At 32.5% G+C, this 18,028-nt stretch overlaps 2 protein-coding genes and 1 long non-coding RNA gene across 7 annotated transcripts; all 3 read left to right on the top strand.

Annotated features, from left to right (window-relative positions):
* Positions 1–1,400: 1,400 nt before the first annotated feature.
* On the top strand, positions 1,401–2,290 carry LOC133306843 (uncharacterized). The gene has a single exon (XM_061507233.1). The coding sequence runs from the start codon at positions 1,435–1,437 to the stop codon at positions 2,254–2,256; it is 822 nt and encodes a 273-aa protein (XP_061363217.1). The 5' UTR covers positions 1,401–1,434; the 3' UTR covers positions 2,257–2,290.
* A 3,141-nt stretch (positions 2,291–5,431) lies between these two features.
* Positions 5,432–7,304, top strand: LOC133306824 (uncharacterized). Of its 2 annotated transcripts, XR_009750960.1 has the most exons (4): positions 5,432–5,463; positions 5,643–5,709; positions 6,814–6,948; positions 7,133–7,304. It is a non-coding gene; the product is annotated as an uncharacterized LOC133306824 (long non-coding RNA). The 2 variants fall into 2 exon arrangements; XR_009750959.1 differs by having other exon boundaries at positions 5,440–5,709.
* Positions 7,305–13,501: 6,197 nt separating this feature from the next.
* LOC133306842 (carbonic anhydrase, chloroplastic) lies at positions 13,502–17,309 on the top strand. 4 transcript variants are annotated; one of them, XM_061507231.1, is made up of 10 exons: positions 13,502–13,759; positions 14,732–14,790; positions 14,880–15,033; positions 15,120–15,164; positions 15,430–15,546; positions 15,656–15,709; positions 15,821–15,906; positions 16,303–16,408; positions 16,715–16,873; positions 17,111–17,309. In XM_061507231.1, the coding sequence occupies exons 1-10, from the start codon at positions 13,556–13,558 to the stop codon at positions 17,147–17,149; spliced, it is 1,023 nt and encodes a 340-aa protein (XP_061363215.1). In that variant the 5' UTR covers positions 13,502–13,555; the 3' UTR covers positions 17,150–17,309. The 4 variants fall into 4 exon arrangements, 3 of the variants coding, with proteins under 3 accessions (XP_061363215.1, XP_061363214.1, XP_061363216.1); XM_061507230.1 differs by having other exon boundaries at positions 13,504–13,759; positions 14,880–15,029; positions 15,116–15,164; XR_009750961.1 differs by having other exon boundaries at positions 13,506–13,759; positions 14,880–15,029; positions 15,116–15,164; positions 16,715–16,937.
* The last annotated feature ends 719 nt before the right edge of the window (positions 17,310–18,028 follow it).

Below are 18,028 nucleotides of genomic sequence, written 5' to 3'. Positions count from 1 at the left end.
TAAACGTTATAAAATTTTTTTTATTGATAAATAAATCCTTTCACCTTTCTTTCATACTTAAAATATATACTTACCTTAATAATCAAGTCTAGAAACAACATAGCCATATCCATATCCAATATGCGAGTTTCATGTGTCACACACATACACTAAGATACCTAACTCACGTCGCACCGCTCTTGATCGAGACTTCTATTACCCTTAAAAGCATGGTCATTTATTTCACACACCCTCCCTTGTCTCTCTCTTTCCTTTAAATCACGACTCTTCCAATGACAACACAAAATAAAACGTAATTTCATAATTATGTCTTTCAAGCGGAAGACACTTAGCACCAAATTAATTAGTGCAATCAAGAAAAAACTAAAACAAATAAACATAAGTCTTATGTAGTTTTATATTATATTTTTCTAACACGCATTCTCACACAAAAATTCATTGGGATTGAAGTATAAATATTACACATGTCCCACTTATTTATATTAAGAAATTTCATAATAGTTAATTATTTATTAAGGAAAAAATATTTGTCTTTTTAAAGAAGGAGAAGGATATACTTATCACCAAAAAAGTTTACAACCTTTACAATCAAGCTAATTATCGTTGATTTTCGTCAATCTAACGGTTATAATTTATTGGAAATTATTGGGTCGCATTAATTAATTAATTTATTATTAATTTCTAATAAATTATAACCGTTAAATTGACGAAAATCAACGATAATTAATTTAGTTGTAAATGTTTTAAATTTTTTTGATATTAAGTATATTATGTCCCTTTAAAGAATATAACTTTGTGTCATTTTAAATACTAACCATTGATTTCTATCAATCAACAGTTAAGATTTATTCGATTTTATTACGAATTAATAATTAATTAATTTGGCCCAATAAATCATAATCGTTAATTGACGAAAATCAACTATTAAAATCTGAAATGATACAAAGTTATATCATTTAAAAGTACAAATATTTTTTCCATTTATTAATAGAAGGAGATCGTGAGATTAAACATGTGATTACTTGATCACGAAAATTTGATATAAGGTAAAGAAATTGATTCAATCCAAAAATTTAAATTGATAGGTAAATGTCAGATTAATAATTTTTATATTATAACAGAAATTTTATAAATAAATAAAAAGTTAAAAAAAGGTTTAATTTGGTGGTATGTTACATGGTCAAGGGGGATGTGAACAAAGACAAAATAGAATATCTTAATTAATAAGAAGAAAAAACAAAGCGTCATTTCACATTATTATTATTATAATGCTTAACACACACGTTTTGCCAACCAAACAGTTACTTCAGGAGGCTGCTCTTTCCATCTTCCTACTTCCTCACCCTTCTTCTATAAATATGCACCAACCTATTTCTCATTCCTTCGAATTCACAAAGAAAAATAAAAGAAAAAAGAAAAAAGAGAGAGATAGAGATGGAGAAAGAAGAAGAGCACAAAGAGAGTGTGGACTCGTTGTTGTGTCCAAGTTTCAGCACCTATTGTCACTCATCTAACAAACTCGCTGATATAGCTCAACAGGTTATTCAAAACGACAACGATTTTAATGCTAACGACAACGACTTCGAGTTCGTCGCGTTTCCTAAGGCTGCGGATGGGGTTTTCTTCGACGGCGATTCGGGTCGTTTTTTCCCAATCTTCAATCGCGACCTCGTGACGGCGACGAAGGAGGAGGATGCTGCGGCGATTCAATTTCCGATGAGGAAGTTGCTTATCGGCGACGAGGAAAAGCGTCGTGAACCTTCGCCGACGACTTCGTCGTCGTCGTCGGAGGTGGAGGATGATCTGGTGGCGATTCCGGCGGGGACGTACTGCGTGTGGACTCCGAATTCGGTGAAGCCTTCGCCTGACAGATGCAAGAAGAGCAATTCGACGGGATCGTCGTCGACGAAGCGATGGAAGCTTCTGGATTTGCTGCGGCGGAGCAACAGCGACGGGAAGGAGTCGTCGTCGTTGGTGTTGGTGACGCCGTCGTCCGATTCGACGAAGAAGAAGAAGGGAGTGAAAGGGGAGAGTTCGAAAGAGCAGTGTGGTTCTCGAAAAGCTGAAATCCTCACTAGCAGGTTCGCCGGAAAAAAGATTCCGGCAGCGGCGGCGAGCGGCGGGGAGAAGAAGGTGTTTACGTCGGCGCACGAGGCATTGTATTTGAAGAACCGAGAGACGAGAAAAAGGTCCTATTTGCCGTATAGGCAAGAATTGGTTGGGTTCTTTTCATTTTTGTCACATAGAAAATTTTAAGAGTTTATATTTTTTATTTTTTTTGAAAAATTTTAGTCAGTTAATATTATATTATATGTTAAATTAAATTAAAAGTTAAATACATTATTACTTTTGAGTTTTGAGTTTAATCCTTCTTAATGTTCTCATCTCATATGAGATAATTGATCTATTGATAACTGAGGTCGGAGAAAAATAATTGGGAAAAGTTAAGAAATTCCCTGCTGATTTATTTTTTTTATCACATGTATCTTTATTCTTTATAATTTTTTCCATCTGAATTCACGTTTAACATCTAATAATTGAATGAACTTTTCATTTTATTTTTATTTTACTTGAATACAAAATTATTGATTAGTCTAACATAAAAAATTTGGTCGCCCGTAATAAATTTATTTCTTTAGTTAATGATAAAAACCAAAAAAATTCTTTTCAAAATTTAAGAGGTGCTTATAGAATAGAAGGTTGCTTAATTTTTTTAAAAATTAAGCAGAAAAAAAAAGTATAGGTAAAAGGTATTCAAATTAAATTTTTTAGTAATACAAAAAAAACTAATGTGTTGTCAAAATCATTTTTACAGCAAGTCTCCATATATTGATTAAGGTGTAAACTCATCTAATATTAAATAGTAAATTTATCAAAAAGGAAGGACACATAATTAAAAAGAAAAAGAGTAAACCACATTGTATTTATGAACTTTTTCCAAATATTTTTGTAGCACTAATTTATTCTGAGGCTATATCCTTTTTCACTAAGTACGACAGGTCGTACTTAGTTATAACAATAAAGCTATTTTTTTTTCTCTTTCCTCGTACATTGTCAGCTGACGTGGCAAAAAGAGAAAATGCAACTTTAAAGTATAACTGGTAATACTTAGTGAAAAAAGGGTAGTTGTAGACAACCTTATCTAAAATGGTTGCAGAAATATTTTCCCATATATATATATATATATATATATATATATATATATATATATATATATATATATATATACATGAGTTCGCTTTTAAGCCCAACACAATGTTGTTTTGAGATGAAAATCATGGTGTTTTTGTAATTTTAATTTATATCAGGATTATAATAATTTTTATATTTATAATTTTTTAAGATTTCAATACTAAAACGACGTCGTTTTGAGAATAAATGTAAATAACTTATTTCCATAACTGCAAAAATATTTCTATATATATATATATTGTAATGATTCCGAGACTATATTAGTTCTTAAGAGATTATATTTATTATTATCGTTAGATCAAAAAAATCAAATCAACAGTTATAAAATGATATAAATATGTTTGATTATGTTCTCTCTCGCTCTCTTTTTCATTATTTCATAGAGTAGTGGATGAAATGAATGTTTGTTGTGTTTTTTTTTTTTTTTTTAATTTTAAAATTAAAAGTCAAAACACAAAAAAGAAATAACTCATATATTTTCTAAATTTGATTATAAAAACTAAAAAAATAGTTATAATTTTTATAATTTTTTTTATAAAAACAGTCATTATTAAATAAGTTTTTTTATTTTTTTTTTAAATTAAAAAATTATTTTTGAAAACAGAAATCAAACAAGCTCATAATTTTTTTTGGATGGTAATACGAAGTTATTTAACTAATCATCTTTTTAATGATTAAACTTTAATTCTATGTAAACAGTGTGCCTAGCCAACCAACAAGGGTTAAATACTAAATGGAATATGGCGTGGAGTAATTTAGAGCATGGAATTTAGAAAATAAATAAGTGACTACCTTTTGTTTTAATGGGATTCTATTTGGTTAAAAAGAGATTGAGACTCATATGAGTAAGAGAAGGAAAGAATAAAAGAGAGGTAAAATGGCTTCACTGAGATTCACTGTCAACATCAATAGTCTCAATTCTTTGGTACTCATCTATCACCATTTATTTTACTGATGATACTTACATATCACCATTAAATTTATATACTAAAATTCTAACCCAAATTAATTGCACTCCGGGAGAGTGGGATTGAATTTCTCAAAGTTGAGCAACTTGGCTACTTCGACGCCATGTCATGAATAAGGTGTGAAGAATCGAACAAAAAAAAAAAGACCTTGATGGAATGATAATGATCACTAGGAACATGAACCTAAATGAATAGGTGATAAGCTAACGTCAAACGTGGTCCTTTTATACCCGTTAGAAGGTAATTTTGCTTTAATTCTTTACGAGGAACTAACTGATTTTATATCCAATTTTTTTAGAGGAGTTTAAAATCTTAATTCTGAATCCGTCCTGAATAAGATTGCTTTCTTGTGAATGATATATATATTTTATCCAAAAAAAACACTGATTTTATCGTCAAAAGAAGCACTTGAATCACTACACCTAAAGTGCATATTTTGGGATTAGATTTCATGTTTCATTTAACAAGAACAATTCAGTTACGTGAAATAATAGTTTATATGTCGAAAGTTCGATCCTTGGAGAAGTACTCTTGGGGAGAATTTTGACGTTCACCACACCCAGGTATTAATATTATTTGAAATGACCTAAGAATAACCAATGAGACATGATCTATTTTGGTATATTCCTATAAGATTTTTGTTGGAGTCGACACAATCACATGTACACACGATCGAAATCAAAAAGAGAAAAAGAAAAGAAAAGTGAGACAACGATTTACCCTTGTTCATTTAATGTGGGCTGCGTCTAGCAATATGCATTATGTTCTGCTCAGCGACACTCGTTACAAGCCACTCAATTTACAAAGGAAGTATAAATAAGATTAAAAATCTTAAGCAATAACAGTTATTCATGGGGCTCAAACCCAAATTACTAAAAAAACAGAAAAAAAATAAAGACAGAGGCCCACAATACCAGGCCTATGCGGTCCCAAGGGCGCTGCGTATAATAACCCTCACTAGTAATTGGGGATTTAATATTGAAGAATAATTAGAAGTAAAAGAAATAAAGTCACCCTTAGTGAAAAATGAGTTAAAATGACAGTTAAGGGATAAAAATGTGGGTAAACAAAGTTACCCGAAAAGTGAAAGTAAAGTTAAAAATATGACTAGAAAAATATTCTAGTCCATTAGGTAAAATTTGGTAATAAATGGAGGTGTGTAGATAGATAAACCTTTACCCAGTTAAAGTAACTTAAATTTTACACGGTGAAATCCTTATTTCTCCTTCTTTCTGCGCGCTGTTTCCTTTCTTTTTCGTCTCTCTCACTGATGCTCGACGCTTCCATGGAGAAAGGGACCTAGGTTAGTTTTTTTTATTTCCTCTCATTTCCACTCAAATTCTCACCAAAAGCCATGATGCCATACATGAATCTTTAAGGAAAAAGGCTAGTGAATCCATTCCACCACTCCATTTGGGCTGATTTGGCTTGTGGAGAGAGTTATTCATCAAACCCAATTCGTGACACTATTCATGCTTGTAGAAAAGTGGGGCTTTTGAGTGAGCAAAGCTTGGGGTTTGTTCTTTGGAGCTTGGAATAGCTACTATAGGTGAGAAACCTCTAATCCTATAGTTTTATTTTTGTGATTTATGTCTTGGAATTTATGAGCATGTTTTGAGTGAGATATAAATTAGTTTAAAATTTGAATTGATGATGGATTGTTGATGTGTTGGGTGTAGGAAGGTGGAATAAGCATGTGAACATGTATAAAATTGGAAAAAAATCCCATGGTGAGATGCCCTAGATTTCGGCCTTGATAGGGTAATTAGGGGATGATGTACAAAATTTATTGTATGTATTGGGAAGGTTTAATATGTTGGAATAAGTGGAAATTTGGTGCATTAGTGAGAATGCCAAAGTGGGAAAAAATCCTATGTAGTATGCTCCTATGTTTCGACCTTGATGTATATTGGAGGAGTTTAATGTTTAAAATTTAATTAGACATTGTGGATATGTATATATATATAAATATATACATGTGTGTGTAAGTTACTAACTAAGTGAAGAAAGAATAAGTAAAAAGAAAAGAACCCTTTTGCCTATTGTCATTGTGGAATTCGACCTATAGGGTGGCTTAGGGATATATTTTGTACATTTTATTTTAAATAAAATGTGTTGTAATAAATTGTATAAAAGTGATGAGTTTTGAAGAAAAATAGCATGATTTATGTTGAAAATTCCTAAGGGAATAGGTGATTAAATTAAAGAACACCAACGGTTATAAAGAGGTCTAGACTTGTGTATTGGCATAGGATTGGCAAAAACGCAAAGAAATGAAAAGAAACGATAAAATGTATGCCTTATGTGAAAACTAGGCATGATGGCATTTTATTAATTGGTATTTGTGGATTCTTGCTCTAGGTGTACCTAGGGACTAAAAAGGAATCAGAATCTCTTGAAGATATATAAGTAACTTGTGCAACAAGTAAGGGTATTGGTAAAGCTTCAAGAAGTAAGCTCTATGTTTAAGGAGTCTTTTCCTGCTTGAGTGCTCCACCATGGTTAGTGAACTATGGTTGGACTGTATGACTGTGATTTAGATGCTTTGTATAGATGCATTCATATAGAGTTATTTGATAACATGATATGTTTTGCTCTGATATGACTTCCGTAATATGATTTCTGTAACAATCTCTGGCCATTGTTTGTATAGTACCCAGATGTCTGCTTTGGGGTCCTCCCTCGGGACCGATGGTGTACGCCTCTGATATGTCTGGTTCCGCTTTGGGGTCCTCCCTCGGGAACACGTGTGTTGATTTCCGCTTGGGGTCCTCCCTTGGGAATGACGGTGCACATCTCTGATATGATATGGATATATGCTCTGTTCTGTTATGATATCTGTTATATGTTGTATTTGTATACTCTGTATCTGACTTTCATGCAGGAGTGAGCCAGGGGTATGGAGAATTCTCTATAAACCTGGAGCTTATTGAGATTTGTAATCTCACCCCTCGTTGGGGACATATTTTCAGGTGCCCAGATTCCCGGTGAGTCCTCACTAGGCAGGGACGCGACACGTGGCTGAGGCAGTTGACAGATTGGATTTTGAGTGGCCGTAGGCTACTACTTTTTGGAAGTATATTTATGTCATTTTGTATTTCCGCCTTTGATGGATCATGACATTGATCCTTTATTTTGTATATGGCCTGTATATGTTTTGTACATGTATGTCAGTTTGATGCATGTACATTTGAGTATTCAGGAACGTTATATGATGATGTAGTATTCAGATAGGTTTACGTTTTGCTGGCATGTTGTTAGATATAGTGGCACGGAGCCATGTTATGCATGCGCCCATGTATGGGTATTTGATTATATTTGGATATCTGGTATTTCTGAATTGATATGTTGTATAAACTGTTTATCAGGAAATGCTTCTGAGTGGGATTGGAAAATCCCCAGTTGTCCGATTTATAGAGGAAACTCTGCCCGATTTTCGTTTACGCGGAGTAAGAATTAAGTTAGAAAAAGAAAAAGTTAGCTCATATTTTCGTAAGTTAAGTCTTCCGCTGTTTCTGTTTATATCATGTGTATGTTAATTGAACCGGCTCGAGACGGGGATGTTACACTGCGTCCCGCAAACAATAATCGTCATTTGAATGCGAGGTATGAGTCATCCCCAATAGAGTTTTTAAATGTGTTGCATAGAAGTTTATTTGGATAAAATTATGAAGCACTTGAAATGTAATTTACTTTTATTTGTGGAAGACCATAAATCACACCAACATTCATTTTGATCTATAGGTGTTTAGTGAATATTTAGTTGAGTTCGTTTATCATTTTGAGCTCCCACTTACTCTTCAAGTCATTAACTTCAATCAAGATTTCATCGTTTAAGTTACCCCAACTGAAACCTTAGTAAGCTCAAAGTCTAGTGAGCATCCTTTCAGATTGAATTGGCTCAAAGTTCATCACTCCATACTAAAAAATCTCATGGAATGGCAGTATGACATCTTGACTAAATAAATGGAGTTAAAATAGTATAATAATAATGTTGTGTAAATATGGGTCCCTTAGCTTGTGTTTTTTTAAAGAATTTTTATAATTAAAAATATATAAAAAGTTAAGATAATTAAATAAACTTTTGAAAAATAAAACTCAGAAAAATGAAAATTTCTTGTATGCATTTGGTTTTTTCTTCCTGTAAAAGGATACTCATTCATTAGTCCTTGTAATAGCAATACAAGTTTTCTCCAGAGGAGGTAAAGTGGGCGGCTCGCCCCGTCCTGTCTCATCCCGCCATCAACTCGTCAAAAAATAAACTAGCTCGCATTGTCCCGCTTTTGAAAGTGGGCTGAAAAACTCAGCCCGCCCCGTCCTGTTTGGCGGGTTAGCCCGCCAGCCCAAGCCTATTTTATACTAACCCGCTTCGGCCTGTTTATGCCCGTCATCAACCTGCCAAAAAATGAGCTCGCCCCACTTTTGAGATGAGTTGAAAAACTCAGCTCGCCCCGTCTCGTTTGACGGATTACCCGCCGAGCCGATCCTGTTTTGCCGGCTCTACTGTTGTCCCCTAGGCTCATGCAACAGAAACTTTGGTTTAATTTAATTTTAACCGCTTCATATTTCAGTCTTCTCATCCACAATCAGAACATTTCCACCACAATTCATCGTTCATTCTCTCTGGAAAGGGTATATGGGCATATCATTCACTCTTCGATGTTCAGTCATTTACATTCGCCACTTTTTTCAATATTATTTTTATATGATGGTAGTGAGATTAGGCATAGTTCTTGCCTCATGTTGAAACCAGCAAGGGATAAATAAAAGCAGAAAGTAGAAGGTTGCTAGTTTCACTTAATTAGTTTCCGTAATTTTCATATAGATGATCATCCTACTCTTATTTTGCCCGGAGTTTGGACATACTTCGTATTCAGATAAATCTTGTTGGCCAGACTACGGAAGTCTCTTGGGTTTATTTTATGGGATAAATAAGAGTTATATTGTAGGAAAAATAATTTAGTTATGTTATCAAAAAAAAAAAAAAAAAAAAATAATTTAGTTATGTTAAGATAAGACAAAATAAAATAATTGAACAAAGTGTCTTATCATATTTTTTTATTATTATTATTTTTTGTCTTTTAGTGTTGCATGACTTCATGTAACATGATAAGTTAAAGACCCTTATTTTATTTTAATTTTAGTTATTTGGCCAATTGAACTCATGAATAGCCACTGTTATTTAGAGTTTTTAAGCCTATTTATATTTTCATTATAAACAAACAGAATGTTTTATAACAAGTGCAATGAAGAAAATATAATAAAACATTACTAGAAGTAGCATAGATTAAGTGAACTAGAGTAATCTATGTCTCATTTTCTTTCTTCCCTTCTCTCTTTATTTTTGAGCTTTTGTGTAGGGTTGTTCGGTCCCAACAGAAATACTAGCTCAAATTAAATATAATAAACTAGGTCAAATTCTAATTTTTGTATATATAAATTGGGAAAAGTATGTGTCATTTTAAAGGATATAAAGTTGTGTCATTTTAAATTTGAAAAAGAGATAGATAAAGGAGGAGAGAGATTGGACATAAAAACTAAAGATGTGAGTCCCACCTTTTTGTGAGAGTGAAATGACATAAGTTGTGTTATTTAAAAAAACAAACACTATCCACTAGGGCTAGCCTAGTGGTGTGGATGTGTGTAATAGGATGTGTGTTAGTGTGTGGTAGTGTGTTCGATTTCCTGTAATTTCCAAAAAAAAAAAAAAAAAACAAACAAACACTTTTCCCAAATAAATTTGGTGTCACAATTTTTTTTTTTGAGTTGTCATTATTTAATTGAAGGGATATGAAAAAGGACAGGAAGTGGGAACAACAAAATTGATTCCTTGTCTGTGTAACAAATTCTCATTTAAAAAACTGCTACTATATTGAACTTGTTCTGATTCCTATAATTGATTAAACATTATTAATTACAATAAGAAGATAAAAGATTGGCAACATATCATGCATGATTTTACAATTACCTTGCTTGTTTGATTGACTGGTCATCACAAACTATTCTATTCATCAGCACGTCTTTTTTTTTTTGAAGTCTTTTGATTTCCTTAGGAAGGTTCAAAAGGATCAAGGTTGGTTCTTGTGTGCGGCCCACATCTTTTTTTTTTTCAACTACTGCTTAAGAATTAGAGTGTTAGGAAATCTGGAATTTTTATTCTTAAAGAGGATTAAGAATTTACATCTACTTAATTACCTCGATTGACCATAATTTCAAGTTTCTGTTTCTATGTTTTTAGGATAGGATATGTCTCTGGTGGGAGACTTCACTATAAATTGTTTGTTGCTCTTATCCCTTGTGAATAGTTGCTTGAAGAGCTATGTATGAGTATTGTAGAGCTGGATTTCTTCACGTTTGTTAGCATTCACATAATAAAATAAGTAAACGTTGTTTGAAATTGCAACTACATATGTATGGTTATATCAAACTTGATTATTAAAAGGAAATTGGTATCATCTTTGCATGTGTACAACATATTTCGTACCTAGCAAAGGAGCTTTCCGGTCTTCTAACGCATTTGAGGTAAAAAGGGAAAAAAATTTGGGTAAAATATTTATCCTTTTAAATGATATAACTGTATGTTATTTTAGATTTTAACCATTGATTTTCGTCAATCAACGGTCAAGATTTATTGGATTTAATTACAAATTAATAATTAATTAATAAGTTTGACTCAGTAAATCCTAGCCGTTGATTGACAGAAATCAACGTTTAAAATCTAAAATGACACAAAATTATATACTTTAAAAGGACAAATATTTTTCCCAACTTTTTATTGCATTGATTCAAAATCCAAATATTTTATAAATAGAGATGTGCACGTTTAAGTCGGATATAAGAAGGTGCGTGACTTGCATATAAGCAAATGCATGCTTGACACGTGACGTGCTCGGCAATCACGCACATCTTCCATGCGGGACTTGCAGATTCCGCCACGTAGCAGACATGTCTTTGCCCATGCACAAGCGCACACCTCTCCCATTCTTCGTGTTATTTTGATAAAATATTTAAATTTTGAATCAATTCAATAAAAAAATTCTCTTTTTCCATAAAAAAGAAAAAAGAGACTAAGTTTTCCTGTACATATCAGGGAAGGAGTTTGCCTCTACCTGGTAAATCAAATTCTTACACATGGAGTTAAGTGACATCATAAATGAAAAAGTTGCAACGAAAATAGGTGTAAATGCATTTAGGTGAGTCCATATGTTATAATTTAAATGGTTGTAATATGTACTATTGAGGACTAATATGCAAGTTGCTCCAATTTTACCTAGAAACAGGACAAGAGAAATGTTGACATAATCTCGTCATAGTGCACATTGAATGTTGACATCAAAATGAAAGGCCAAGGTCACTATTTTGTATTAATATAACAACCAAAGTTGGTCCTCACTCATCAGAAGAAAAAACCACCACCTCTTTCCCTCCTTCCTAGCTACTCTGCACTAATATTTCCCAAAATCTCTTCAGGAAGCAAAATCCTCCATGAGTTGTTCCAATTTTGTTGACATTAATCTCTCCAACTTGGCTTGCTTCTTGATCATTACAATGACCAAAAAGCATTTCTATCATGGCGAATGGACAATGATTCTTGTGCAGCCATGTGTTAGAATGTATGTTTTTCTCTCTCACACACACTCTCTTCTAGCTTGTTATAGGCACATTTATTTATACATCTCTATGCTAAGGTGTTCTTAAATTATTGGATTAAAAGTAGTATAAATAGAAAGGCATAAGTGATACACATTATTAATTTTCAAATTAAAGAAGAAAATTTTCTTGGAATGAAGACAAGTTTAATTGGGACTTAATTTTTTTAGTAATGCTAGCTGAATATGGTAGAAAAAATGAACTGCATGTGAGTCTATATTATGAAGCTTGTTTGTGTATATATAAGACATCACCAACAACAAACACAAAGTGGCACACTCATAAATCATTTCTTAATGTATTTAGATATCCAGAGCCACAAATTCTAAGCTTCAAGGATAGGGTTTTATCTATAAAATCCATCGTTTCTCTTGTCCGTCACATATAAAACCATCGGTTACCAACGGATAGAAACAACTTGCAAGATATATTTAATTATTTTCATTATTTTTTCAATTTAGCCTTTAGATTTTGGAACTAATTAATTTGATGCTTAAGATTTTCTAATTTAACTCAATTCATCCTCGAGAGGCTATTAACAAAAAAATGAGACTTTTCTTCGACATCATTATATTTTATTTTATTTTATTTTTCTGGCATTTTTTGTAAAAAAATATAATATAAAATTATTAATAGACATTTACTTAATACTTTAAGTTTTTGAGTTGAAATAATTTATTATATAATATCACTCATCCATCGCATACGGTTATGAATTCAATCCTTACCGCTCCATTTTCTAGTGGAATCAAGTCAGCACATGATAGAATAAAAAAAAATGGACCTATATATATTATACTTAAATTAGAATTTGAACCATACTTAAGCTATTTTTAGTAAAATTAATGTAAAGAAAATGAAAAAAAAAAAATTTGAATTGAATTTCCAAAGTTCTTAAAAAACATCTTAATTTTCCAACAACGCAAAAAAGCAAACATTTCCTTTTACTTAGTGAACTGTTGGATCACTCTGTATCAACCATATATCCATATTGAAGCTTCATACAGAAGACAGAGGAAATATAGAGCGATCCCAACATTTCACTAAGTGAAAGGAGATATAATGTCACACTCTATATATTGCATCTTATACGTTTACATATGTTAATATATGAATGGAATGAGTCCTCCTAAGTTGTAGCAAAAGCAGTGAATAGAACATGCAGTTACTGCAATATTGAAATATACCATGCAATATTTTGTCCCTTTCAAATGCAATATTTTCACATACGTGGCAAACCAGCATTGCGTGCATGTCATAACATAACTTGAAAGGGGACAAACATATACCCTACAAAAACAAACCTCTTTAAGTCCCTTGGAATACCCAACACCACAATTTTTTTTTTTTTTTATCTGAATACTCATAAGAATTAACGACAATCTCATAGATAACATCTTCAACAATGGAATGGTCCATATATAACACAATGTGTGAAGCACTCAAAAATCAATTTTATTAAAGATAAAATATATTTATATATCAATTTTATATGTGATATGATTGTGTAGGTAAAAAAGGGTGTGTGATCCAAAGTGTGACATTGAGTTATGGTCATTCTCTCATAGTTAATCTCCAACATTCAAACCTCATCTAAAAGGATAGGAATGAAGCTCTCCTTTGCTTGGCTTTCGTTTTCATTATCTATCTTCTGGTCACATAAAAATGGGGATAGCCAATTAGACATGGCATAACAATAGCTACAACAGCTATATAGTGTCACCATTTGAGTCTCCATTGTCACAATGTCTACCTCTTCCATAAACGGTTGGTGCCTCTCTTCAATCTCTCCTGCAAAAACTTCACTCAGGAGAGCCACATTGCGCCATTCAGTCTTTGCAACTCTTAACACTTCTTCTTCTTCTTCTACCTCTTCCTCTTCTTTCCCTTCTCTCATTCAAGACAAGCCTGTTTTTGCTGCCCCTGCTCCCATCATCACCCCCACTTTGGTATATATAACAAATACACATTTGATCATCTCTTACAAATTGAAATTGTTATTTTGTTTGTTTGTTTCCTTGTCTTTCATATTTTTAAGGAAGGAAAATGTTATATTTACAAATTTTTTGTTTACAAACTCTTACGAACTACACTAGGTATGACCGGTCATACTTCAATCAAGAGTATATGACCGGTCATACTTAGTGTAATTTATAAAAAAAGTTTGTAAACAGATCATTTCTCTTTAACGAAACCCAAAATTCTATTTGAACTTTTGGATCATAAAGTGTGTTTGAGCTGCCATATATTTTGGCTTAGGTGATCATGTGCTCAACAATCTAATATGGGGTGAATTTGGTTGCTACTTGGAAGACAAACATTTCACTGTGTTTCTTTTCTTAAAAGTCTTCACGTGGAACACCATTTGATCTTTCATTGGCATCTACCACGTTGATAGCTTAGTTAGGTTTGAGTGACAGATGTGTGGCATGGATTTGTTCATGCACTAGTATGTGTCAGTACTCAGCACCATACAATTAACCAATATTTTTTCCTAAGAAGAAAATTCATACCAAAAATAAAAACTATACATAATGTGAATTTGCGTTGTATATATATTGGTGAGCTGTGTTATTAGTTGGAGGATTCTAAGGCGGATAAAGCAGCAAATCCAAACTACTATAGAAGAAAAGGTCCATTCTAAACCAGTTTTGCCAAATTGGCAACTAATTAATCCTCAGGCACACCAAAATATATCATTTCCAATTTTTGTATTTTTCTGGAATTTGACACTTAATATTTACTTAGTCGAATTCTAAAGATTATTTTCCTTATTTTTTTTTTCTGACCATAGTTATAGACTTATAGTTGTTATAATTTCACTAAGTTTAGGAGAAAATTACATTTTGTTTCTCATTGCTATTTTAGTGTAACTTTTTAGTTACAACTGACACCTTTTTTTTTTTTTTTTTTTTTTGGAGAGAGAGGATATGGGGAAGAACTATGAGGAAGCTATTGAAGAACTTCAGAAGCTGTTAAGGTAAATTTCAAACACTATCTTTGCTGGGAAGTATATGCAATATTTCACAGTATGACTCATCTTTTTTCTTGTATTGTGTTCAAATGTAGGGAGAAGAGTGAACTGAAAGCAACAGCAGCTGAAAGAGTTGAGCAAATAACAGCTCAGCTAGGCACAACATCATCTGATGGCATCCCATCATCAGAAGCCTCTGATAGGATCAAGAATGGTTTCATTTACTTCAAGAAAGAGAAATATGAGTTAGTCACTATACCTTATTGCCTTTATTAGTATTCCTTTCTTTTAATTAGCATAAGCTTTTCTCATTCCTATCATTTTTCCACAGCAAGAATCCAGCTTTGTATGGTGAACTTGCCAAAGGCCAGAGCCCCAAGGTATTTCTGTTTGATGAATTGTTTTCAGGGGAAGGTTATATTTACAATTTTTTTGTTTACAAAACTCTTACAAATTACACTATGTCTAATCGGTCATATTTCAATAAAGAGTGTATTACCGGTCAAACTTAGTGTAATTTATAAGAAAAATTTGTAAACGGATCCTTCTCCCTGTTTATATAATAGAACCCTTTTGGATTTAGATTGAAATTTTTTATTTTCTTGAGGCCTAACTTAGTATTTTTTTTTACTTTTTCTTTTTCAGTTTATGGTGTTTGCTTGCTCAGACTCAAGAGTCTGCCCATCTCATGTGCTAGATTTTCAGCCAGGAGAGGCCTTTGTGGTCAGAAACGTTGCTAACATTGTCCCACCATATGACCAGGTTTGTTTCCAATACAAGTAAAGCAATGCTAACATTATTGTAGTATCTTAATACAATAATATATACTAAAATGGTTACCCTTTTTTGTTTTACTCTTTTTGTGTATCAGACAAAATACTCTGGAACTGGGGCAGCAATTGAGTATGCAGTTTTGCATCTCAAGGTATATTACCAATCATCAGAAGATAAATGAATTGCACAATTGCATGTATAGTATGAATATTGGTATTTATGGGAAATGTCAAGAATTTTAACTCAACTAATTTTCCTATAGGTGTCAAACATTGTGGTCATTGGACACAGTGCTTGTGGTGGTATTAAGGGGCTATTGTCTTTTCCATATGATGGAACCTACTCTACGTAAGTCATTTTGCTTTACATAAAAAAAAAAAAAAAAAATACACTTCATCAATTATTTACCCTATGTCATTATAGTTGAAGCATAAATTTTCCATTTTTTGGTATTATAATTTTAGGAAAAATAAACTATGAAATCTTGCATGAAATGAAAAAGGGAGTACAACTTCCATCTAAGATGCAACTACCAGAAGAGACCAATGTAATTGCAATAAGGGAACATCATTTAAGATTACCTTGTTGAAATTGGAAGACAATTCTTAGAATATGATTATATTGAGCAAATTAAGGTGCTACCCTCTTACATTTTAAATGGAACTTAGAATTAATCAGATTAAGTATATCTTCTTATGATTCAATAAGAAAAATTACTTTTTACCTCTGATTTGTTTTTTGCAGTGATTTTATTGAGGAGTGGGTCAAAATTGGTTTACCTGCAAAGGCAAAGGTGAAAGCACAACATGGGAATGCACCTTTTGCAGAGTTATGCACACACTGTGAGAAGGTATGAGACAAATACAAGCCACAAACTAGAAGAACATTTTCTAATATTTTTTCGGGGAAGGTTATATTACAAACTTTTTGTTTACAAACTACACTAAGTATGACTGGTCATACTTCAATCAAGAGTATACGACCGGTCATACTTATTGTAATTTGTAAAAAAAGTTTGCAAACGGACTCTTCCCCTATTTTTTCATGTAACTCAAAGAATTAACTTGCTCATAATGATCAACTACATTAATGGCTACATGATGATTTTAGAAAGCAACCCATGTTGGTGATGCTTACAAAGTTGGATTATTTGCAGGAAGCTGTGAATGTTTCCCTTGGAAACCTGCTAACATATCCATTTGTTAGAGATGGCTTGGTGAACAAAACTTTGGCACTGAAAGGAGGATACTATGACTTTGTTAAAGGAGGTTTTGAGCTCTGGGGCCTTCAGTTTGGCCTTGCTTCCTCTTTCTCCGTATGAACATCAACCATTATCAATGACCTCATCTTGGTTCCCTAAGTATTCTCCTCCCTAAAATGTACACTGATATTATTACCCTTGTTATGAGCTAAATTTCTTAATAAAAGTAGATGGAGATTCTCCATCACTCTTTCAAAGCTCCAAATTAATGTTCCTTTCATGCAAAGATATTATAAGGAGCAAGTGTAATTTATGGTGTTTCACCACTGCATTTTTTTTCTTCTTTGTTAGGTAAAAGATGTGGCTACGATTCTGCATTGGAAGCTATAGGGTCATGCTTAAGAGGTCGTGTATCTGCAATGAAGAGGCCTAGCTACCTTCACTATATGATAATCATATATATATATTTATATATGGAACTATGAACTGGGGTTATTATTATGTAGGAAAATCTTCTTTTAATAAACGTTGGAAATCCTCTTGAGACAAATTTTAATAACATCTTTAGCTACTTTCAATTATTCAACCTCGTTCTTTTTATAATAGCAAACAATAAAAAAGGTTGGATATCAGAATTCAGAAATTGATAGGCATTATCAAACTTTTATTTATTTGGACGAAATATATTATCCACCCTTGAGGTTGATGTTTATTATTGGCCATACAAATTGGGAAACCAGATAAGTTGAACAGAAACTTTAAAATGTGACTAATACTTTCTTTTTGGGTTAATTCTCATCTACCAATAACACAAATTGGTTGCAAATGGATATTAACAAATTTCTTGCATGATTCAACAAATAAGACTTGATTCATTTTGCACTAACTTACTCAGAGCAATAGGAATGATGGTGTTTTGTAGAGGGTAAAGAGGCACCCTTATACTTAATTATCAACCAAAAGCATAGGCTCATGTGTCCAAGTACCAAGTCCACTCTAATAAGGACCCAAAAGCACTATTATATATGGAATAGTTCTACTTAATCACAATTTAATATGCCATGTGTTCAAGTGCCAGTGCACTCTAGGGTACAAAATAACAAGGTTTGCATGATATATGGAATAGTTCTACTTCATCTCAATTTAATATAGAGAAAAAAATATCTAATATTATTTTAGACAATTTTGTTCAATATTCACCGAAACGACGTCATTTTGGAGTTGAAAAATTAAAAAATTAGAATGATAGAGACTACTATAATCCTAAAA

The sequence above is a fragment of the Gastrolobium bilobum genome, unplaced genomic scaffold, assembly GCF_033153095.1.
Source record: "Gastrolobium bilobum isolate Gb01-03AN ecotype WA unplaced genomic scaffold, APGP_CSIRO_Gbil_v1 utg13820, whole genome shotgun sequence".
Lineage (NCBI taxonomy): Eukaryota > Viridiplantae > Streptophyta > Magnoliopsida > Fabales > Fabaceae > Gastrolobium > Gastrolobium bilobum.
This window is presented reverse-complemented; position numbering and strand designations above follow the sequence as displayed.

Coding starts and splice junctions, on each gene's coding strand:
- LOC133306843 (XM_061507233.1), top strand. CDS start 1,435: ATGGAGAAAGAAGAAGAGCACAAAGAGAGTGTGGACTCGTTGTTGTGT.
- LOC133306842 (XM_061507231.1), top strand. CDS start 13,556: ATGTCTACCTCTTCCATAAACGGTTGGTGCCTCTCTTCAATCTCTCCT. Junction 15,547..15,655: donor TTGTCCCACCATATGACCAG/GTTTGTTTCCAA, acceptor TTTGTGTATCAG/ACAAAATACTCTGGAACTGG. Junction 15,710..15,820: donor ATGCAGTTTTGCATCTCAAG/GTATATTACCAA, acceptor ATTTTCCTATAG/GTGTCAAACATTGTGGTCAT.